General features: G+C 44.8%; 1 protein-coding gene across 4 annotated transcripts in view; it reads left to right on the forward strand.

Annotated features, from left to right (window-relative positions):
* The window catches only part of LOC121003506 (protein-glutamine gamma-glutamyltransferase E-like), a 41776-nt gene extending 25446 nt beyond the window's left edge, over positions 1-16330 (forward strand). For all 4 annotated transcript variants that reach the window (XM_040435402.1, XM_040435404.1, XM_040435403.1 and 1 more), the window contains 3 exons: positions 10725-10885; positions 12704-12837; positions 16163-16330. In XM_040435402.1, coding sequence (XP_040291336.1) covers positions 10725-10885; positions 12704-12837; positions 16163-16316 — 449 coding nt within the window. In that variant the 3' untranslated portion in view covers positions 16317-16330. The remainder of the gene's footprint in view (positions 1-10724; positions 10886-12703; positions 12838-16162) is intronic.
* The last annotated feature ends 5015 nt before the right edge of the window (positions 16331-21345 follow it).

Consider the following 21345-nt stretch of genomic DNA (forward strand, 5'->3'; position numbering starts at 1 on the left):
ACTTGTGGCCAGCAGGCTGACTGTATTTATAGTGGGGAGTGAGGGTCATGTGACGTGGCCAGCGTCACATGACCGACAGACCGACCAGTCGAGCACCTAGTGATCAGCTCAGTGCTCAAGGCAGACCTAGGAGCAGGGAGCCTCCCAGGTAGCAAAGCCGCCCTGGGAACAAGGTCAAACACAGATCCTCGCTCCCGAAGCTAAGCAGCAGGTATGCGGCTGATGGGAGACCGAGCGCGCCTTCGGCACCCCGTTACAGTACCCCCCTTTTTACGAGGGGCCACCGGACCCAAGACTTCAAGCGATGGCCTTTCAAGGTGTTCTAAATGAAATTTTCAAACAAGTCTAGGAGCATGAACCTCCCTGGCACGTACCCAAGATCTCTCTTCAGGTCCATACCCCTTACAGTGAATCAGGTACTGCAAGGAATTCCGCACCTTCCTGACATCCACTATTTTAGACACCACATACTCGACAGCATCATTAACAAGAACCGGCAGAGGCGAGGCTTTCGATGGTACTACCAGTTCAAAATATTTTTTAAGTAGAGATTTATGGAACACATTATGAATGTGGAATGACTCGGGCAGCTCCAACCTAAATGATACCGGGTAATCACCTCCGTGATCTTGTATGGTCCAATAAAACGAGGAGCAAACTTTTTAGAATCTACCTTAAGAGAGAGATTCTTGGACAACCATACCTTATCCCCAACCTGAAAATTCACCCCCCTTGAACGTCTCCTATCGGCCTTGAGTTTCTGAGTACTTTGAGCCTTTTCTAAGTTAGATTGAACCCGGGCCCAAACTGTGTACAGTTCAGAGGAGAGCCTATCCGCCTCAGGGTTAGAGGAGGAGACGGATGACCCAGAATGAAAACGGGGATGGAAACCATGGTTACAAAAGACAGGTGAAACCCCAGCAGAAGAATTGACACGGTTATTCAAAGCAAATTCAGCCAATGGAAGAAATTTGACCCATAATTGCTGGTCATCAGCAACATAAAACCTCAAGAATTGTTCCACAGACTGATTAAGGCGTTCAGTCTGCCCATTACTCTCAGGGTGGTAGGCAGAGGAAAAACACAATGAAATTTTACATTTTTGACAGAAGGCCCTCCAGAATTTGGACACAAACTGCACACCCCTGTCAGAAACAATATTTTCCGGGATACCATGCAATCGAACAATTTCTTTCACAAAAATAGACGCCAGGGTTTTGGCATTCGGGAGTTTAGACAGGGGAAGGAAATGGACCATCTTGCTAAACCTATCGAACACTACCCAAACCCCAGTCTTACCCTCCGCCGGCGGTAGGTCAGTTATAAAGTCCATCGAGATATGGGACATGGGTCTACTGGGAATGGGTAGGGGTCGTAGGTTATCAGCAGTGCGAGTCCTAGGTGTCTTGGACCTGGCACAAACCTCACAGGCTGACACGTAGGACTTGACATCCCTAGTTAGAGTGGGCCACCAATAAGATCTAGAAACCAGATCCTTAGTGCCCTCAACACCCGGATGTCCACAAAAGGCAGAATCGTGACACTCACCCAACAGCTGGAGACAAAATTGTACGGGAACAAACCACTTATCTGTTGGGGTGGATACCAGTGCCAGATGTTGTTCAGACCTAATGCGAGCCGAGATATCCTGGGTTAGAGCTGCTATGAAGATTTTTGCTGGTAGGATGGATTCAGTTGGTACCTCAGTAGGTTGAAAAGCATGGAATCTCCGAGATAATGCGTCAGCCTTCACATTTTTACTTCCCGGCCTGAACGAAATGTAAATATCAAAACCAGTAAAAAACAGAGCCCATCTGGCTTGACGGGGATTCAACCTCTTAGCAGACTCGAGAAACATAAGGTTTTTATGGTCAGTGACAACAGTTACACAATGCCTTGCCCCCTCCAGAAAATGCCTCCACTCCTCAAATGCCCATTTAATGGCCAGCAGCTCCCTATTCCCTATGTCGTAGTTTCGCTTCGTGGGAGAGAATTTCCTGGAGAAGAAGGCACACGGTCTCAGGTTGGTGAGGCTAGCAGGACCTTGTGAAAGGACTGCTTCTGGGCCGTGCTCGGACGCATCCACCTCCACAATAAAAAGTCTCTCCTGATCAGGCTGGATCAGAATGGGAGCGCTACTGAATGCCTTTTTTAATTTTTCAAATGAAGAAATGGCCTCAGTAGACCAATTCTCCAAATCCGCCTCTTTCTTAATAAGGTCGGTCAATGGTTTAGCAATTACAGAAAAATTCATAATAAATTTACGATAGTAATTGGCGAAACCTAAGAACCGTTGTAAGGCCTTTAAGGATGAAGGTCTTACCCATTCCCTAATTGCTAGTACCTTACCAGGATCCATCTTGAAGGCGTGAGGAGTCAGAACATGCCCTAGAAACAGAATCTCCTGTACACCAAAGACACATTTCTCTTGCTTAGCGGATAGCTGATTCTCCCTCAACACCTCTAATACTTGTTTAACATGAGACACATGGGATTCGAAGTCAGGAGAGAATATCAAAATGTCATCAAGATAGACAATAACAAATTTACCTAAGAACTCCCTAAGAATATTGTTCATAAAGTTTTGGAACACAGCTGGGGCATTGCTGAGTCCAAAAGGCATCACCTGATATTCAAAGTTTCCTGCCGGAGTATTGAACACCGTCTTCCATTAGTCTCCCTCCATGATTCGTATTAGATTGTATGCCCCTTTCAGGTCAATCTTGGAAAACCAGGTTGCCCCCAGAACCTGGTTAAATAAATCCGGAATCAATGGGAGGGAGTATCTATTCTGGACAGTGATTTAATCTCCGGTAATTGATACATGGCCTAAGACCACCATCTTTTTTCTTAACGAAGAAAAACCCCGCCCCCATAGGAGAGACAGAAAGTCTAATATGCCCTTTACCAAGGCTCTCCTTAATATAATCTTCCATGGCCTTGCGTTCGGGCTTAGAAAGATTATAAATTCGCCCCTTAGGAAACTTGGCCCCCTCTACTAGCTCTATAGTACAATCATAAGGTCTATGGGGAGGTAGAACCTCCGGGGTTGGTAATGAGAATACATCAGAATATTCCCTAACAACAGTGGGTAAAGTATCAGACTTTACTGAGACCAGAGCCTGTACCACGGACAAGCACGAGTCACACTTAGGCCCCCATCTCACCAACTCCCCCTTGGACCAATCTATAGTGGGGTTATGTAGTCAGAGCCAAGGCAACCCTAGTACCACCTCAACCGGTAGGTTCTCCAGGACTAAAAGGGAACATCTCTCTGAGTGGCACACACCCACGGTTAGAGAAATCTCTGAGGTACATGAGCTCACCGTACCACCAATAAGAGGAGTAGCATCAATAGCCATGACATGGATAGGAGTTAGTAAAGCAAACATTGGAATACCCAATCTTACAGCGTACTCAGAGTCAATAAAGCTGGCCGTTGAGCCAGAATCAATAAAGGCCTTACCCGGCCATTTATCTACCCCCAGAGAAATCGTAATGGGTACCAAAAGCTTACATTTAGAAAAATCAGGGTGTACCTGGTCTTTAGGTTGCCTTGACTTAGGAGACTTGACAGAGAGGACCTTCTTAGGACACTGGTTGATCCAATGGTCAGGATCTCCACAGTAAAAGCATTCTCCACGTCTGCGGCGAAGATTCCCTCGGGTCATGCCAACCTGCATGGGTTCCTCGGTGGAGACATCAGCATTGTCTCTGGGATAGGCCTCTGGCTGGACCACCATCTGGGAAGAGAACTGTCATTCCTGTCGTCTCTCTCTAACCTGTCGGTCAAGTCGGACAACAAGGGTCATCATCTCCTCTAATGTCTTTTAAATTATCAGACAGACCTGACCTGAACTGACTCTTCAGCGCTGGTTCGTTCCAACCTGAGAAGACACACCACCTTCTGAATAAGGTGCAATAATCCTCTGCAGGTAGATTGCCCTGAACCAGTGCCTTTAGAGCCATCTCGGCTACCAGAGCCCTGTCTGGTTCATCATAGAGGGTACCCATGGACTGAAAGAACCCCTCCACAGAAGTTAAACAACTGGCGCCAGCAGGTAAAGAGAACACCCAGTCCTGGGGATCACCCTGTAGTCGGGAAATGATAATGCCCACGCGTTGACTCTTAGGGCCAGAGGACACGGGGCGCAAATGGAAGTGAAGTCTGCAACTCGCCTTAAAAGAGTGAAACTTTTTCCGGTCTCCAGAAAAGGGTTCTGGGAGCTTAATCTGGGGCTCAAAATGTGGACTGGAGGCCTGAGGAGTGGAAGAACCTTGCCCTAACTCAAAAGAACTGAGTTTTTCCCCTAGCTCCTGCACCATCTGCGTCAGATTAGAGACATGGTCAGTCAGGGTCACCAGAGGATTCATTATACAGTGGTTATTGGGCCTGTTAATCTGTAACGGTCACGTACACACACACACACAGGGGGGAGGATAGTGACCACTGTGCTCCACCCTCACCCCTGGCCCTGCCTACTTGCCTCACGAGTCCTGATGACAGGGGACAACTGGACGGCAGTCCCTAATTTAGGATACGTGCGGGAAGGACAGACAAGAAAATAATGGATAGTGAACGGACGGGGTCAAAACCAAGAGGACAACGCAGTACAGAGGGATAAGCAAAGAATGGTCAGGAGAAGCCAGGGTCATAAATACCAGGAGAGTCGAGAAGTACCAAAGGAGTCCGCAAAGAATAGTCAGGTGGAAGCCGAGGTCAAAATACCAGGAGGGATGCACAGTACAGGAGGAGCAGGCAAAGGATCGTCAGGGAACAGGATCAGGTAAGTATACAGGTATCCAACAAACGCCAGGAACCTAAATTAACAGGCAACCTGTGGCCAGCAGGCTGCCTGTATTTATAGTGGGGAGTGAGGGTCATGTGACGTGGCCAGCGTCACATGACCGACAGACCGACCAGTCGAGCACCGAGTGATCAGCTCAGCGCTCAAGGCAGACCTAGGAGCAGGGAGCCTCCCAGGTAGCAAAGCCGCCCTGGGAACGAGGTCAAACACAGATCCTCGCTCCCGAAGCTAAGCAGCAGGTATGCGGCTGATGGGAGACCGAGCGCTCCTTCGGCACCCCCTTACAGTTTCCAAAAGGTATACATTTTTTTGTGCAATTACTCAATGTGGATTTAAAGCTCTCCCATTTATCCTCAGTATTAGGCCTCATGCACACGACAGTGTTTTTTCACTGTCAGTGATTTGGCTTCAGTGGTCTGTGTCCGATTTTGCTTCAGTTGTGTTTCCTTGTGTCTTCCTTTTTTTTTGTCTGACAGGGGGAAAAAAAGGAAGGTTAATGAAAAGTGTAATTTTATTTCACCAAGGTCTTGTAGCAAAAAAATGGACGCGGACACGGATGACATACCAATTGTGCATCCGTTTTTTTGACTGACCCATTGACTTGAATGGGTCCGTCCTCCGTTTTCCACTAACAAGAATAGTACAGGTTATACTTTTTTGACGGACTGGAATCACGGATCACGGACGCGGAGAAAAAACGGAGGACTATCAGTTTTTTTTCACAGCTCCATAGAAATTAATGGGACCTCCGCTAAACTGTGAAAAATTACGGAACGAACGCGGATGCACACAACGGTCGTGTGCATGAGGCCTTATTATGTGACAGTATCTGCTCCCAGTCTATGCCCTGAAATGCTGCCCTCAACCAAGGGAAATTAGCCTTTTTAAAATTTAGTGTCTTTGCTCTGCCTGACAGAGTTTGCTTCTTATAGTTTAGGGGGAGTATAATGATATTGTGGTCACTATTACCTAGTTTTTCTTGAACAGTAACATTTCCAACAAGCTCTGCATCATTACAAATTACCAGATCCAACAGTGCATTGCCCCTAGTGGGAGCTTCTATAATCTGGCCCATGAAGTGGTCCTGCAGAAAGTTGAGGAATTTTCTCCCCTTTGCGTTTGAGGCAGAATCATGACCCCAGTCAATGTCTGGGAAGTTAAAATCTCCCATTATGACCACTGTACCCGCCTGTGCAGCCCGCTCTATTGGGTTATACAGTTGCGTTTCTATCTCCTCTGTGATGGTAGGGGGTCAATAGATTGCACCAAGTATTATTTTTTTCAGTGTTTATATCCCTTTGAACTTCCACCCATAAGGTTTCCACATCCTCACCATCCTCACCCACAATTGCCTCTTTCACACTTGTCTTCAGATCACTTCTCACATACAGGCACACGCCACCACCTTTTCTATTGACCCGGTCTTTCCTAAATAGTGTAAAACCTCAATATTTACAGCCCAGTCATGCGAAGAATCACACCATGTATCAGCCACACCAACTACATATATGTGTTCTTCTAGTAACATAGCCTCCACTTCCTCCATTTTGCTAGCTAGACTTCTGGCATTTGTGAAAATACATTTAAAATTACTTTTACCTGTAAAGTGAATATCTGGGATTTTTGGGTTACCTTGGTAGATGTTTGTATGTAACAGGTTCTTGTTACCAGCAGTTCTATTTTTCATTGGCGTATAATTCTGCCCATTCTTCTCCCTACTTTCCTCACTAACCCAAGCCCCCACTAAATCCCCACTGTCTTCTCCTATATCCCACTCTCTATCTACACTATCTACCCCATTATTAGTATGTCCTCCTAATATGAGTTATCTGTTCTGCTTCATTCTCTTGCTGGACCACATAACCGGCACTCTGAAACATTTTTGGGTGAACCAGAAGTCACTTTCTCATTTCTTGGAGACTTAAAGGGGTTGTACCCTTCTTCACTCAGCATTTCATGTTCTGATGCTCTCCCTTGCCCTGCCCTGCACTGTAAAACAGGCTAGGGCAGGGCTATAGACTGTCCATTAGTGGGAACCAGGATCACTGCTAGGAAGCTTCTGCCTAGCAGTGTGACAATGTAAACAAAACAGCATCACGCAGGACGAGGGGAAGCATCAGAGCATGAAAATGCTGAGTGAAGAAGGGGACAGCCCTTTTAAGTCTCCTAGAAATGAGAAAGTGACTTCTGGTTCACCCAAAAATGTTTCAGAGTGCCGGTTATGTGGTCCAGCAAGAAAATGACGCAGAACAGATAACTGATATTAGGAGGACAGACGGAGTCATCTGTCACCGAGACCGTGAATGCCGAACAGTGTGTTGTCTTCCGGGTGCTGAATAATGAGTAAAGAAGGGATTATGTCCAGGTTCAGCTCTAAACCCTAACAACCCCTTTAAGAATGAACTGAAAAATAGAGGTGACTTCTGGTCCTTTCAAAAACACTGTAAGATACAATGAGTCATTTGCTTCAAGGACCCTTTGGACCCGGGAGATAAATATTAAAGTTCAAATAGCCTAAGGCTAATGGATTCCCGTTTCTGGTCATTTAAAACATAACGTTTATTTCATTTTATTAAGACTGGTATAAATCGGGAAGAAAGAAAAAGATTTAAAAATTGAAGTGCTGGTGAACCCTGCGGCTGGGGATATAGGTTGCTTCGCCTATATACTATGCCTGCCCGAATGTAACTATCCGTATCGTGGAAATTATTTCAACAGATTATTCTCAGATCTCCGCTTTCCGGCTATTTATCCTTCTAGCTGGGATCTTGAATCTGTATCTATATACAGTAAGTCACATTCGGGGAGGCAGCATGTCTATTGAGGTTTTTCCTATCCCTAAATTCACTTTGTTTGTGCTCTAATATAGCACCCTGCCGCTTGTGTGTTCTGCACGAGGTGTCTGCAGTACACCAAGTGCGGTCACTAAGTTTCAGCCACACTTAAACTAAAAACTGGATTGCAGCTCCCCCAACATGTTTCGCCACAGATTTGGCGTCTTCATCTTCAGGGGAAGTGGAGCTACTGTCAACGTTGACAGTAGCTCCACTTCCCCTGAAGACGCCACATCTGTGGTGAAACATGTTGGGGAAGCTGCAATCCAGTTTTTTGTTTAAGTGTGGCTGAAACTTAGTGACCGCACTTGGTGTACTGCAGACACCTCGTGCAAAACACACAAGCGGCAGGGTGCTATATTAGAGCACAAACAAAGTGAATTTAGGGATAGGAAAAACCTCAATAGACATGCTGCCTCCCTGAATGTGACTTATATAGATACAGATTCAAGATCCCAGCTAGTAGGATAAATAGCCGGAAAGCGGAGATCTGAGAATAATCTGTTGAAATAATTGCCACGATACAGATAGTTACATTCGGGCAGGCATAGTATATAGGCGAAGCAACCTATATCCCCAGCCGCAGAGTTCCCCAGCACTTCAATTTTTAAATCTTTTTCTTTCTTCCCGATTTATACCAGTCTTAATAAAATGAAATAAACGTTATGTTTTAAATGACCAGAAACGGGAATCCATTAGCCTTAGGCTATTTGAACTTTAATACAATGAGTCACACACAACCTTGCTCCTTCTGCTTCCTCTGCTAGTTCCTCACTCTCTTTGATTGACAGGACCAGGTTCCTGTACAGTCATCTCGCCTGGTCTTATTAATCAAGAAGGAGAGAGAGTGGCTGACAGAAGAAGCAGGAGGAGCAAGGGTGCCCGTGTGGCTTGAGCCCGCCCTCTGTGCACTTAACTGCTCATTTGCATATGGCCAGCTGAAAAATATCATGACTATGGTATTTGTTAGTCTGCTTGGGTCTCACCAACCCCAACCTTTTTAAACCACACCATTAAATAACAGCCGGACAACAGTTTGGATTAAATCGGCCACATCAGCCATTTTTATTAAATAACAAATAAATATCCAACATAAATAACTTAACCTTAACCCACAGAAACCTGAGTAAATGACAAGTGAGGTCCTAGAAGCCCCAATAAAACAATTGCACCCAAATAAACTGGCAACAACATCTTGCCAGCAGCCAATGACCGCCAGCTCGGAGGCACCAACTGATGGATGCCTAATTCCTCCACTCCTGTTGAACCATGAGAGTCTAGCCCACCCATTCTCAAATACCACCATATCCACCAACTTCGAGGACCTCCCACCGCCAACAACGCGCAACTTGACCCACTTAAGTTTGCGCATCCCTCCACATTCCCAGGGATGTTTCAATCCCACCCTGAATCCCCAAGGACCACAAATCTATCCCTAAAGCATTGAGGTGCACCCCATCTGCTTGCCAAAATTCGCCCACTCCCCCTTCCAGCTCCAAATGCCACACCCTGACTGCCCCGTTTCTTGCCACAAATCTACCCACCGCCCGATTTACTTTAATCCAAGCTTTATTTAGTCGCTCGACCGACCTCGCACCCCTCCAAGACCGCGTCGGCACAATATCCGACCACACCGTAATCATATTCGGGAATAACGCCCACAATCACGCTAAATCTAATTTAATGTCTCAAATTAACTCACGGAATGGCAGAGCCCCTAGAACGTTACCCCCAATGTGTAACACAAAAACGTCTGGGGGGGTGATCCAATCGCACAAAGCAATGTACCTCCCGCAACACCCCACCCTATAACATGCCTCTGATACCTAGCCACCGCAAAACCGCCACGTTCCGCACGAGACCCAGTTCGATCTCACATCTGCCCTTACTGCCCCCCAGAACACGAACGAATGTCCCAGGATCCACACCATCACCGCCTGTGAACCTATGAACAACAAAAACACAAGTAATATTAAACCATTAAAATAACCGTAACTCACAATCTACCCAATCTCACATATGAGCTAAATTGAATTGATTCCCACCGACCTATACTTCTTATCATATCCTCGCTCAAACATAAACATGCCACTTCCGTCACTGCTCCAATCCGAAATGAATGCCCCGTATAACCTTCGTCATTAATCTCCAAGACCTTCAAGCATCTCCTAAAAATTGCTAGAAATTGGAAACGTGACAAAAAACGTTGTGCCTAAGAAGAGGAGCAGTGCCCTTCCCAATAACCCCTCCGTATCCCTGCAAGAACTTAACAGGACAAACTAAACATCCTGGGACATCAAACAAAATCAACTGCCTACCCTTATCTTCGTGATCAGTTTTCGACCCTGCAGCAGGCTTACAACCTGCTCTCTCAACCACCCGGGACCCTGTGCCTCCGCCTCCATCCTAATCCGGGCAAGAAGCTCCTCCACAGACATGGTGAGGGAGCTGGTAGTTTGCCAAGAAATTTACTAAAATGGCGCTCTTAACCCCAACTCCCCCTTTATAAAGCCTCCCTATCCCCCCCTCCCCCGTTAACCTAGTAACCCCCTCTTACTAACTACCTCTAGGCCAATTAACCCTCTAAGTGCCGCCCTTCTCCAACCAAACCAGCGTCATGCTGGCCTCCCCTCAGCTCTTGCCCCAGTCCGGTCCCACTTTATGCTCAGCTGAGCTAGACCTACAAGGTATTGAGCCTGGCTTATCAGTGAATTTCCTAGTAACAGATTCCATGACAGACATTGGTGGTATATTGTATGATATGCCACCAATATCCAATTGCTGAGGGCTTGACCTCCACTGATCATTAGATCATTAGAATAAAGTAGAAGTGGCACTCGGAAGGTGTTGTGCAGAGTAGACACACTGACTTGCTACCTTTCTAGTGCCACCACAACGTGGTTAAAGAGGATTTTAATTAGTGACAACAGGCATGTGTCTATGGGTAGCCCTGTGAAAAAGGACCTACATTTGAATACATTAAGTAATTATGTGCCAACTTCCCGTATCCTTTGGGTGTCCCTGATGGTTAGTAGCCTGGAAACAACTTTTCATTTGACCACTATGCTCTGTCTTTATTCAGGGACAGAAGTGCCGGTGGTCATACCCTACTCTATGTACGAAGATTTATTGACTGCCGATAACTCAATCGAGGTGACAGCCGTATGCTCCTGTGAACCATATGATGGACTACTGATTATCGAAACAAATGTTGTCCTGAGTAACCCTAAATTTGAAATAAAGGTAAAATATATCATTTAGACCCAAGGCTGTATCTTTTTTCAATTTTTAGTGACTCATTAAGTATACCATAGGCTACGGTCACGTGAATGTCCATTATTGAGCTACGGTCACGTGAATGTCCATTATTGAGCACCAGTCATGGCATTTGTATAGAAATCCAGTCAAAAAGATCTTCTTTATTTATAGATACATGTGAGAAGATTACATGGATATGTAGCAGGGTGCAAGACCGGAGAGTAGGTGGAGGGCCCAGCAGAGGATGCACACAATGACCAGGGCTCTTTAGTTAGAATAAATTCTCTCTTTACTGAGTAGATGATGAAGGTTATAGTGCAAACACAAGCAGTAGGCACAGTTTAGAGGTATATAACAGCAGGATTTTCCCAAAGCAATGCTTCCATATGACCACGGGCATGCAATAACTGTCAATATGCTTTCTGAAATGCCCAGTCTGCGGGGCTCATATCTTAGATCAGATGAACAGGCCATCTCATAAGTGTGGTGGGTACCTGAGGCAATCAACTGTTTCCACATGCAGTAAAGTCTATTGCCATAAACGTACATTTACCTTACTGTCTCAGTCCAGAATGGCCTTTTTAGTAGTCCTCAAACATCTTCAAATGTCTGTTCTCTTTCTCTCAGTAGTAGTCCCTCAGTCCAGTTGCTCTTTTGGCAGCTTTCAATCTCAGGGATGATGGTTCCCTGGGCTAGGCCAAGTTGTCAGCAGCTAACACATTTACATTCTCCCTCTAGGCCTGCTCAGCAAAAACCTCCTAACAGGGAGATAGGCCAGCCCTTTACCATTGCAACTGGCCCAAAAATCTGCCAGTTAACTATTTGTTACATATACACAACCATCTGGGATACACAGTGCACAAGAAAAAAGAATCCTTTAACCATTTACCATATGATTCACTTTATGATAAGGTTTTAGAGGAGAAAAATAAGAAAAAATATTTTTCATTAGACTTCAGATCAGACCCCCATATCAGACCTGAGATCAGACCCCCCATATCAGCCTCAGACCTCAGATCAGACCCCCTATATTAGCCTCAGACCTTAGATCAGGCCCCCATATCAGACCTCAGATGAGATCTGACCCCCATCAGAGGTAAAACAATAAAATGTATTTACCTTTACTATTCCACCACTACTTTGCTGGTCTCATGGACTAACCTCTAGTCATGTTCCCTGGTCTTCTCTGGGTGCCTGGACTAGGTCCTGACGCTGTATGGAGAAGACCAGGGAGTGGTGAGTACAGACAGAGCTAGCAGCACTTCCCTCACCACACCCCACACCTCCTGCATACTATTGGGGGGGGGGGGGGGAGTAAATACAGTAAGTACTTTGGCATTAACTCCTGGTGATTTGGTTATTGCTAATGCTTTAGGCAGGGATCTGAAGGATCATTTATGATCTGTGCAACATCCTAGAGCTGTCTGCCATGGTAAACAGCAGCAGATCACACTAAAGAACATTAGGACATCCTCCGTTAGGGATGCACAAACAATGAGGCCAGGTGAGGCGATCGCCTCAGGCAGCACCAGAAAGGGGCAAGAGTGGGGCAGCAGAAGGACCATGGACAAAGGGGTTAGGTTAAGAAATTGGCATTTGGGGGGGGGGGGTGCGTTTCAGTTTTCGCCTGAGCCAGCAGAAAGGCTATGTGCACCCCTTTCCTCCATGGTTCTACTTTATCTATAAAACTAGTAGTGGACCCTTCCTATAGTTACACGTGTCACAAAAAGAACCCATTTTACCAATCACTATGGAGCGGTCTTTGGATTCATACTCATATCAGTTTCATGTTCATTTTTATAGCTGAATAAAAAAGTCAGTGTGAACAAACCCGTAGAAGTGGACATCATCTTCACCAACCCCTTTAACAAAGAAGTCTCTAATATTGTGGTGACAGCAGAAGGCAGCGGACTGCTCAAATATCCTGTTTCAATTAAGTAAGTTACAGACTAGAATTTCCTTTCTAATGCCGTTATTAACTTTTAATATTGAGTAACAACCCAGGCCTATTCAGTCTTGCGATGCACCTCTATGGTGTAATGCTTCTTTCAAGAAGTTGGAATGTGGGTGGCTGGTGAGGCATTTGCCCAAGGTGTTGGATGGCAATGGGCAAGCTCCAATTAGACATACCAGCAATAGTGAATCCATATACTTATTTTTTAGAGCAGCAGGGGGCTTTTTGCAGTTGTCCACATTGCTCACAGTAACTGTATATTATTGGGACGCTGTCAATGCTATACTATACTGTACTGTGCACACTAATAATATATTTAGTCAACCCATTGTCAATATCGATGGAGCATCTAGAACAGTTTCATGTTCTCAAGAAGAATTATCGATAAAGATAAAAATCTGACTTTGATGTAACATCTTATGAAACTTGCAGCCAAGATTTTCCTGCAGTTGGGTGCCACTCACAATTGCAGCAGCAGATGGCAGTGTTATCACAAACATGGGCCACAGCTACTCCAATCAAATGAAAGAGCTCATTGCCTTTCTGATTCCTGATCGTTATGATGCCACATTGGATTACCTGCCTGAAATCCATCTGTGATGTCACATTTTATCTCACTTTAACCCACTTGTGATGTCACAGACGTTAGCAACCATTGACCTGACTGAAATCTGCCTTTGATGTCACATTTTAACTCACCTTATCCTACTTGTGATGTTACAGAAGCTGACAACCATTGACCTGTCGGAATCCCACATATGAGGTCGCATTTTGTCGCAGTTTACCTCACCTGTGATGTCACAGAAGCTGACAACCATTACCTGACTGAAACCCAGTTGTGGTGTCACAGCAGCTTGCCTGATCAAAACCAACGTGCGGTGTCACAATGGCTTACCTGACTGAAACAGCTGTCATGTTGAGGGAAACACACTTGTGATGGAACAGTAGCTTAGGCTACTTTTGCATACAGTACAGACCAAAAGTTTGGACACACCTTCTCATTCAAAGAGTTTTCTTTATTTTCATGACTATGAAAATTGTAGATTCACACTGAAGGCATCAAAACTATGAATTAACACATGTGGAATTATATACATAACAAACAAGTGTGAAACAACTGAAAATATGTAATATTCTAGGTTCTTCAAAGTAGCCACCTTTTGCTTTGATTACTGCTTTGCACACTCTTGGCATTCTCTTGATGAGCTTCAAGAGGTAGTCCCCTGAAATGGTTTTCACTTCACAGGTGTGCCCTGTCAGGTTTAATAAGTGGGATTTCTTGCCTTATAAATGGGGTTGGGACCATCAGTTGCGTTGAGGAGAAGTCAGGTGAATACACAGCTGATAGTCCTACTGAATAGACTGTTAGAATTTGTATTAAGGCAAGAAAAAAGCAGCTAAGTAAAGAAAAATGAGTGGCCATCATTACTTTAAGAAATGAAGGTCAGTCAGTCAGCTGAAAAATTGGGAAAACTTTGAAAGTAAGGGCTATTTGACCATGAAGGAGAGTGATGGGGTGCTGCGCCAGATGACCTGGCCTCCACAGTCACCAGACCTGAACCCAATCGAGATGGTTTGGGGTGAGCTGGACCGCAGAGTGAAGGCAAAAGGGCCAACAAGTGCTAAGCATCTCTGGGAACTCCTTCAAGACTGTTGGAAGACCATTTCAGGGGACTACCTCTTGAAGCTCATCAAGAGAATGCCAAGAGTGTGCAAAGCAGTAATCAAAGCAAAAGGTGGCTACTTTGAAGAACCTAGAATATGACATATTTTCAGTTGTTTCACACTTGTTTGTTATGTGTTAATTCATAGTTTTGATGCCTTCGTAGTCATGAAAATAAAGAAAACTCTTTGAATGAGAAGGTGTGTCCAAATTTTTGGTCTGTACTGTATGTGCTAACGATTTTCATTGTTCCGCTCCAATATAGGCACAGAACAATGGAAACAACTGAAACTGATGGTGCCAGACAGGCCTCATTGACTATAAAGGGGTTCATTAGGAAGTCCGACATTTGTGCCATCACATTAAATTATTTGATGGAAGCATGTTTGTGATATCACATCTACCTACCAATCTAAAACACTTGTGATATCACAGTAGCTTACCTTTTATGTGCATGGTCTTTGTAGTCTAGTCTTCTAATCCAGCTGATCTTTTCACGGGAAGGTTGGGAAGGACAGGGTATGGGGGGATTGAATACCCAAAAATAGTATTGTATTCCTTAGTTCCACTCACTTCAATGAGGCAAACATATTCCAAAAGATGGAACTTTGGACTCCAGTTGACCTGCTACTGTCTGTGTCTGTCTTTCTGCGAAGATGCATTAGCTTTTTACACTAAGCTATTGTGTCCTCCAAGAAAAATTTACACAGATGGAAAACAGGTCTAACCAAGTCCAACGTTTAATCTCTTGGACTCCATTTGCCTCACTGAAGTGAGTGGATTCACTGAGGAATATGAATACTGTTTTTGAGTATTAAAACGTCTTGTGGCAGTGGTGTACCTTCAATGGAGGCAGACTTCGCAACTGCTTATGAGGCCCAGAGGAGGCCTGGCGCTAAACTACTACTTCTTTTCCTGACACAAAAACACAGCATTTATATGAAACTGCCACTAGGGGAGCTCAATGCTACTAGATTATTTCTGCTTTCATTTCAGTAAATGGTAACTGTATAAATTCCTATGCACTAAGCTCCCCGTAGTGGGAGCCCGTTATCTGCTGTAAATACACTGAACAATATGGTGTTCAGAATGTATGCTGTATTTATGAAGCACCTATTCTCCTCTGACATAAGGGTCCGATAAAGCCCATACGAAGTTTTGCTGTGGAGCCCTATGAGATCTGTGTACACCACTGCCCAGTGGATAGCTAAAATGTTATGCGAACGCTCTCCTAAATCATCGACAGATCCCACAAAAGTCAGGATCTGCGACCAGCTATGGTCACCAAAATTATGCAAGTAAATAACCTAAGCGTGGGTAGAAAATGAGTTGATGATCCTGGACCTTAGACATCTAAGGGCTCATGCTTGTGGCTATATGACAGATCTGTGCAAGCTCCAAGTTGTACCATAGTATTGTATGTCCTATCTGATGCCGAATTAAGGATTTCCTCCCCGAAATGCTTTATCACAGTCACTACATGGGCAGCATATGGAGAGCATATGACTCAAAGCAGCAGGAATTGTGATGTTGCATGAGGACTAGGAGTTTCTCTCAGCATTAATAATTCTGAATTCTCATGTTTTTTTTTTGCTTATTGTGCATATAAATGTGAATTAATATTAATATGGTATTTTTTTTTTAGTGTGAACCCAGTGCAGCCGAATGAGACTGTTACTATTCCAATAACTATAAAGCCATACAAGGCTGGCCCCAAGCATCTGCTGGTGGATTTCACAACTAACAAGTTCCCGAATGCCAAAGGATATCTGGAGATTCAAGTTCACGAGGCCACATAATTTATTTATAACAACTACATGTCGAAATTGCACATTCATTTATAATTTAAGCCTGTATTTTAGTGGGCTTCCGCACATTATGTAGGACGCCATCACTTCCCATTCAAGCAAAGCTTGATGAGTCTTATCCTTGTACGCTTGTGTTCCTTGACAGCAGGACAATTCCCAGGACGCTGTTTAACACAGTTTTCGCTACTTTGCCAAAACTATGGTTGATAAACCGCTTACCATATGCTATGAGCTTTATCAGAGGTCACAAACTGCTGTGTGACTGATATTATTTCTGCTGCTTTTGCTTTGTGACTATGGTCATTTACAAACCACAAAAAGTGGTTTCTCTGAACTTGAAGTGGGTGGGATGTCCATAAGGCCTCATGCACATGGCTGTTGTGCAGCCGTTCCATGCATTGGGGACCGCAATGCACGGGCAACGTCCTTGCGGTGGCCGGGACGGATCCATCCGCACGGCAAAAAAATAGAACATGTTCTATTTTTTTGCGGTGTGGAGACACAGACAGAAACACCACGGAAGCACTCTATAGTGCTTCCGTGGGGTTCCGATCCGTGCTTCCGTTCCGCACCGCATCTCCGGGTTTGCGGACCCATTCAAGTGAACGGGTCCGCATCCGTGATGCGGGGTGCACACGGCCGGTGCCCCGTGTATTGCGGAACCTCTGTATGCGTGCACAATGGCCGTGTGCATGAGGCCTAAGAAAGAAGCATGACTCTATCAACAGGGGAAGGTTCACTTCTGCAGTCAGTTTTAGTTAGAATTGCCCACTCTTTTGTGTCTACAATATGTATCCATGGTAACAGACTACAAGTACACACTGTGTAGTCTGATCCTGTAGATATAAACTCTTGCTACTGCTGCCTAATTCTTACAAACGTAAACATAAAATTTAGCAAAATTTGAAGATGGATGGCAAAGTAAGGCCTCGTTTCCGTTTCACGCCCATGAAAAAAATCAATCCATATTACATCGATGATGCAGCACCCGTGTTTGGTCCGTGTATACATTCTTTTACCCTCCATGTGTCATCCATATTCCAGAGCATCTCCTATCAGTGGTCAGTGGAAAACGGACGCAACGCGGATGCCATCCGCGTTGTGTCCGTGATTTTCACAGACCCATAGACTTCAATAGACGTGTTTGGTAAAAAAAAATACTGATGTGTGAACAGACACATTGAAATAAATGGGTATCTATGTGGAAAATGCGGACAGCACACATATATAGATCTGTAGAGGAGCTGTAGATACAGAATAGTAGCATATTTTTGACTAACATTTGCTTAATTTTGCATTTAAGATGTACTGAAACAATATTAAAAACTGGTTGCAATGCTAAACAATAGACATACCTTTAAAATTTTTACATTTGAGAGCAAATTTGTATGTGGCACAAGGCTTATGGAAAGAGTTTATACTATTAGGCCAGTTGCATATTTTTGTGGTGGATTCCACACTGAAAAGTGCAATACAATCCTAAAAAATGGTGTTATGTGGTAGAGCATGGTCCATTCAGTTTTATGGGCGTTCTGAGAACAGACGAGCAAGAGTAACATAGTAATATATGGGGTCATTTATCAAACTGGTGTAAAGTAGAACTGGATTAGTTGCCCATAGCAACAAATCAGATTCCACCTTTCATTTTTGACAGCTCCTTTGGAAAATTAAAGGTGGAATCTGATTCGTTCACAGTAGCGTTATGTTCTCTGCTGGAACAGCCTGTCGGAGTTCACCACATCCGGCATCGCCAGACACGGCCGGGCATTGCCAGATCCCTGTTGACTATGATGGGATCCGACTGTGATCCAGCCAGTTTTCTGGCTTTTGGCCAGACAAATACAGATTCATGCAGTGGGCATTTATGCCAGAACAGGCTACAAGAAGAGGCATAACGCTTATATGAACCTAGATTTTCCCTCAGACCTCAGCCTTTCCATTGCTCAGGAAGAAATCTGCACTGATAATCCATATAATCAATTCCTGCACAGTGTATGGTAAATCTGCACAAAATATGCATCGTGTGCAAATCCCCTTTTTTCCCTGAGCTGTCATGTGGATGCATTTCGACATCTATACTTCTGTACAACATCCAGACCCCCAACGGTTCTAAAAGTCCAGGGCAATCTAAGTTCTGTTCAATAGAACTGTTGGGGGTCTAACCGCTCTTAGGTATCCAATAAAACAGCCATTATTTTCACATTATGAGGTCTCTTGTCTTTCTTTTAGCTGTGTCATTTATGTTTTTGGAAGATTTTTACGTGTACTTCTGCCATAGATACTCAGTAGATAATGCCTGTGATGTACAGGGGCCGGAAACTTAAAGTGGCCCTGGAAAAAAACTTAAAATGTGGCCCCAAGTTGTAGACAGTTCCAACACAAGTAGGCAGGGACAATAACCAGCAATACCGTAGTGCAGCATAAACTACCGCCCAACCACAACCAAATACCATAGTGCAGCATAATATACTGCCCTTTCACAATACTGACACCTCAGTATGGTGGACACCTGTGGCCATTGGCAGGAGCATATTCAACCTGATGCTCCTAACATTAATTAATGCCAAGAGCATGAGATTGTTATGTACCAGGCCAGTGGCCATAAAGTGGGCTCAGGTGGCCCTATGGGCATCGGCCCAATGGGAAATTTCCCTGTAGGGTCTATAGCCCGTCCGCCCCGGGTGATGTATGAACTTACTTTTAGGATCTGTTCACACTGGTGTCATTTTACAGGATCCATGATATGATTAAACTGTTTTCGAACTGATCCCACCGGCTTACGATGGATCTCTCAGGTGTTCTTTTTCCCATAGGCAGATCAGCACAGCAGAATGTGCTATTCTGTTTATGGAGGACAACAGAAGCCTGATGTAATGATGCAAATGTGAACAAAGACTGACTGAAAACTGGATTTAGCTCAGCAGCCTTAGGGCTGATTCAATACATACGCCCCGAGTCTCTGCTGTTTGAAACAGTAGAAAACCGGCAGCTATGGCGCCCGCTGCATATGTGAGTGGGCGCCATCTTTAAAGTGGAAACCTCCAACGTACATGTAAGGCTACTTTCACACTAGCGTTCGGAGCGGATCCGTCTGATGTTTCATCAGACGGATCCGCTCCGATAATGCAGACGTTCGCATCCGTTCAGAACGGATGCGTCTGCATTAAAACTTAGAAAATTTTCTAAGTATGAAAGTAGCCTGAGCGGATCCGTTCAGACTTTACATTGAAAGTCAATGGGGAACGGATCCGCTTGAAGATTGAGCCATATTGTGTCATCTTCAAGCGGATCCGTCCCCATTGACTTACATTGTAAGTCTGGACGGATCCGCTCGCCTCCGCACGGCCAGGCGGACACCCGAACGCTGCAAGCAGCGTTCAGGTGTCCGCTCACTGAGCGGAGCGGAGGCTGAGCGCTGGCAGGCGGATGCATTCTCAGTGGATCCGCCTCCACTGAGAATGCATTAGGGCCGGACGGCTGCGTTCGGGGCCGCTCGTGAGCCCCTTCAAACGGAGCGCACGAGCGGACACCTGAACGCAGGTGTGAAAGTAGCCTAAAGGGGTTAATGACCATAAAAAATGGATGCACTCTTTATGCCAAATGGATGTTAAAAACAGATAGATGGGCAGGAAATGAATAGACACAAGGATGCAAAATGGCTATAAAAATCTGACAGTTACCCATTTTTTAACGTTCCTTATTTTTTCGTGTGAATGTGCCCTTAGTAGAAAATATGCTGTTTTTCCTGTTGGTGGACATAATTACTGCCTGTGGGGTAATCAGAAAGATTTGGGAATGAAACAGAGGAGGGACTGGCTATAGGTGTGTACCTGAAAATGAAATATGGTAATTAAACATAGGCCGCAAGGGATTTAATAACTAAGAATTGAAACAGGAAATACACAAGAGGTCAGTATGAGAACATACCGTACATTCTACACAAACAATAGGGCCCAGTGATTGGGGGATCTAAAACGCAGGAGCACCCACTAAGCTGAGCAGGTTTACCCCTCACCTGTCTCTGTCAGCAGTTTTGAGGGGTCAGCACTGCTGACAGACTCCTTTCAAGTGAGGCAATTAGCATTGGCACTGTAACTTTTCTGCCTGAAGTAAACTCTTGCTAGAATTGCATTCAACTCCAATAAATTAGTCATGATACAGTAAGCCAGTACACGATAGCTTGTCTACACGGAAAGAAAAATTACAAATACAGTCATCAGACAAGTTGAAACAGAAGGAGTACTTTCCCTGGAGGCATTTGGTGGGGGATGTATGAAGCCTGCCACTGAGAGCTACCATGTAAATAACGTATCAAAACTTACACCCATTGTAAGCGCTGGCTCCCAAATGTACGTGACAATAAATTCAACATGTTTGTAATTCTATGGATTTTAGAACATCAAATAAATTGCACGCATGCTTATGAAATCTGCTACTACCCTAAAAAAAAAAAAAATCACCTTCTCCCTGGCTGTGACGCTCTGCGCTTTGATTGGACAGCGCTACAGCCAGGAAGAAGGAACGGCCATTGAGAAAAAGGGCAGTCTCCTCCACATTGCTCCGATGCTAGCAATTAGCATACAGAGCGGGAGAATATACCGGGGGCCACAGCGGGCGAACGGAGCGGCGCCCAGCAATATTATAAAAGTGCAGTAAGATCCCTAAGCACCGCGCTACATATTTTGATAGTTATTTTACAATGTTTGGCCCCATGAAAGGTCCCTTTTAAGGCGCTTTTAGATGCGCCGAGCAGCAGCAGATTGTCGAGAAGGAAGCGTTTCCTCCTGAGAGTCAACTGCTCATAAAGTGGAGGTGAAGTGCTGCATTTATATGCAGCGATCTCAAGTATGATAGGAACATTTCCCTTATTCAGGCTCATGTCCTGGACGTTCAGACTCGTAGGCCTCAGGCCAGTAGGCCTTAAGTCTATGAGGAAGGAGCCATTATATCACCGTAACCTCCTGCGCTGGGTCTGATGAAGCGGTTCTCGCTACCACCTTTGCCAAGACACCAGAAATCA

Source organism: Bufo bufo, chromosome 6, assembly GCF_905171765.1.
Source record: "Bufo bufo chromosome 6, aBufBuf1.1, whole genome shotgun sequence".
Classification (NCBI taxonomy): Eukaryota; Metazoa; Chordata; class Amphibia; order Anura; family Bufonidae; genus Bufo; species Bufo bufo.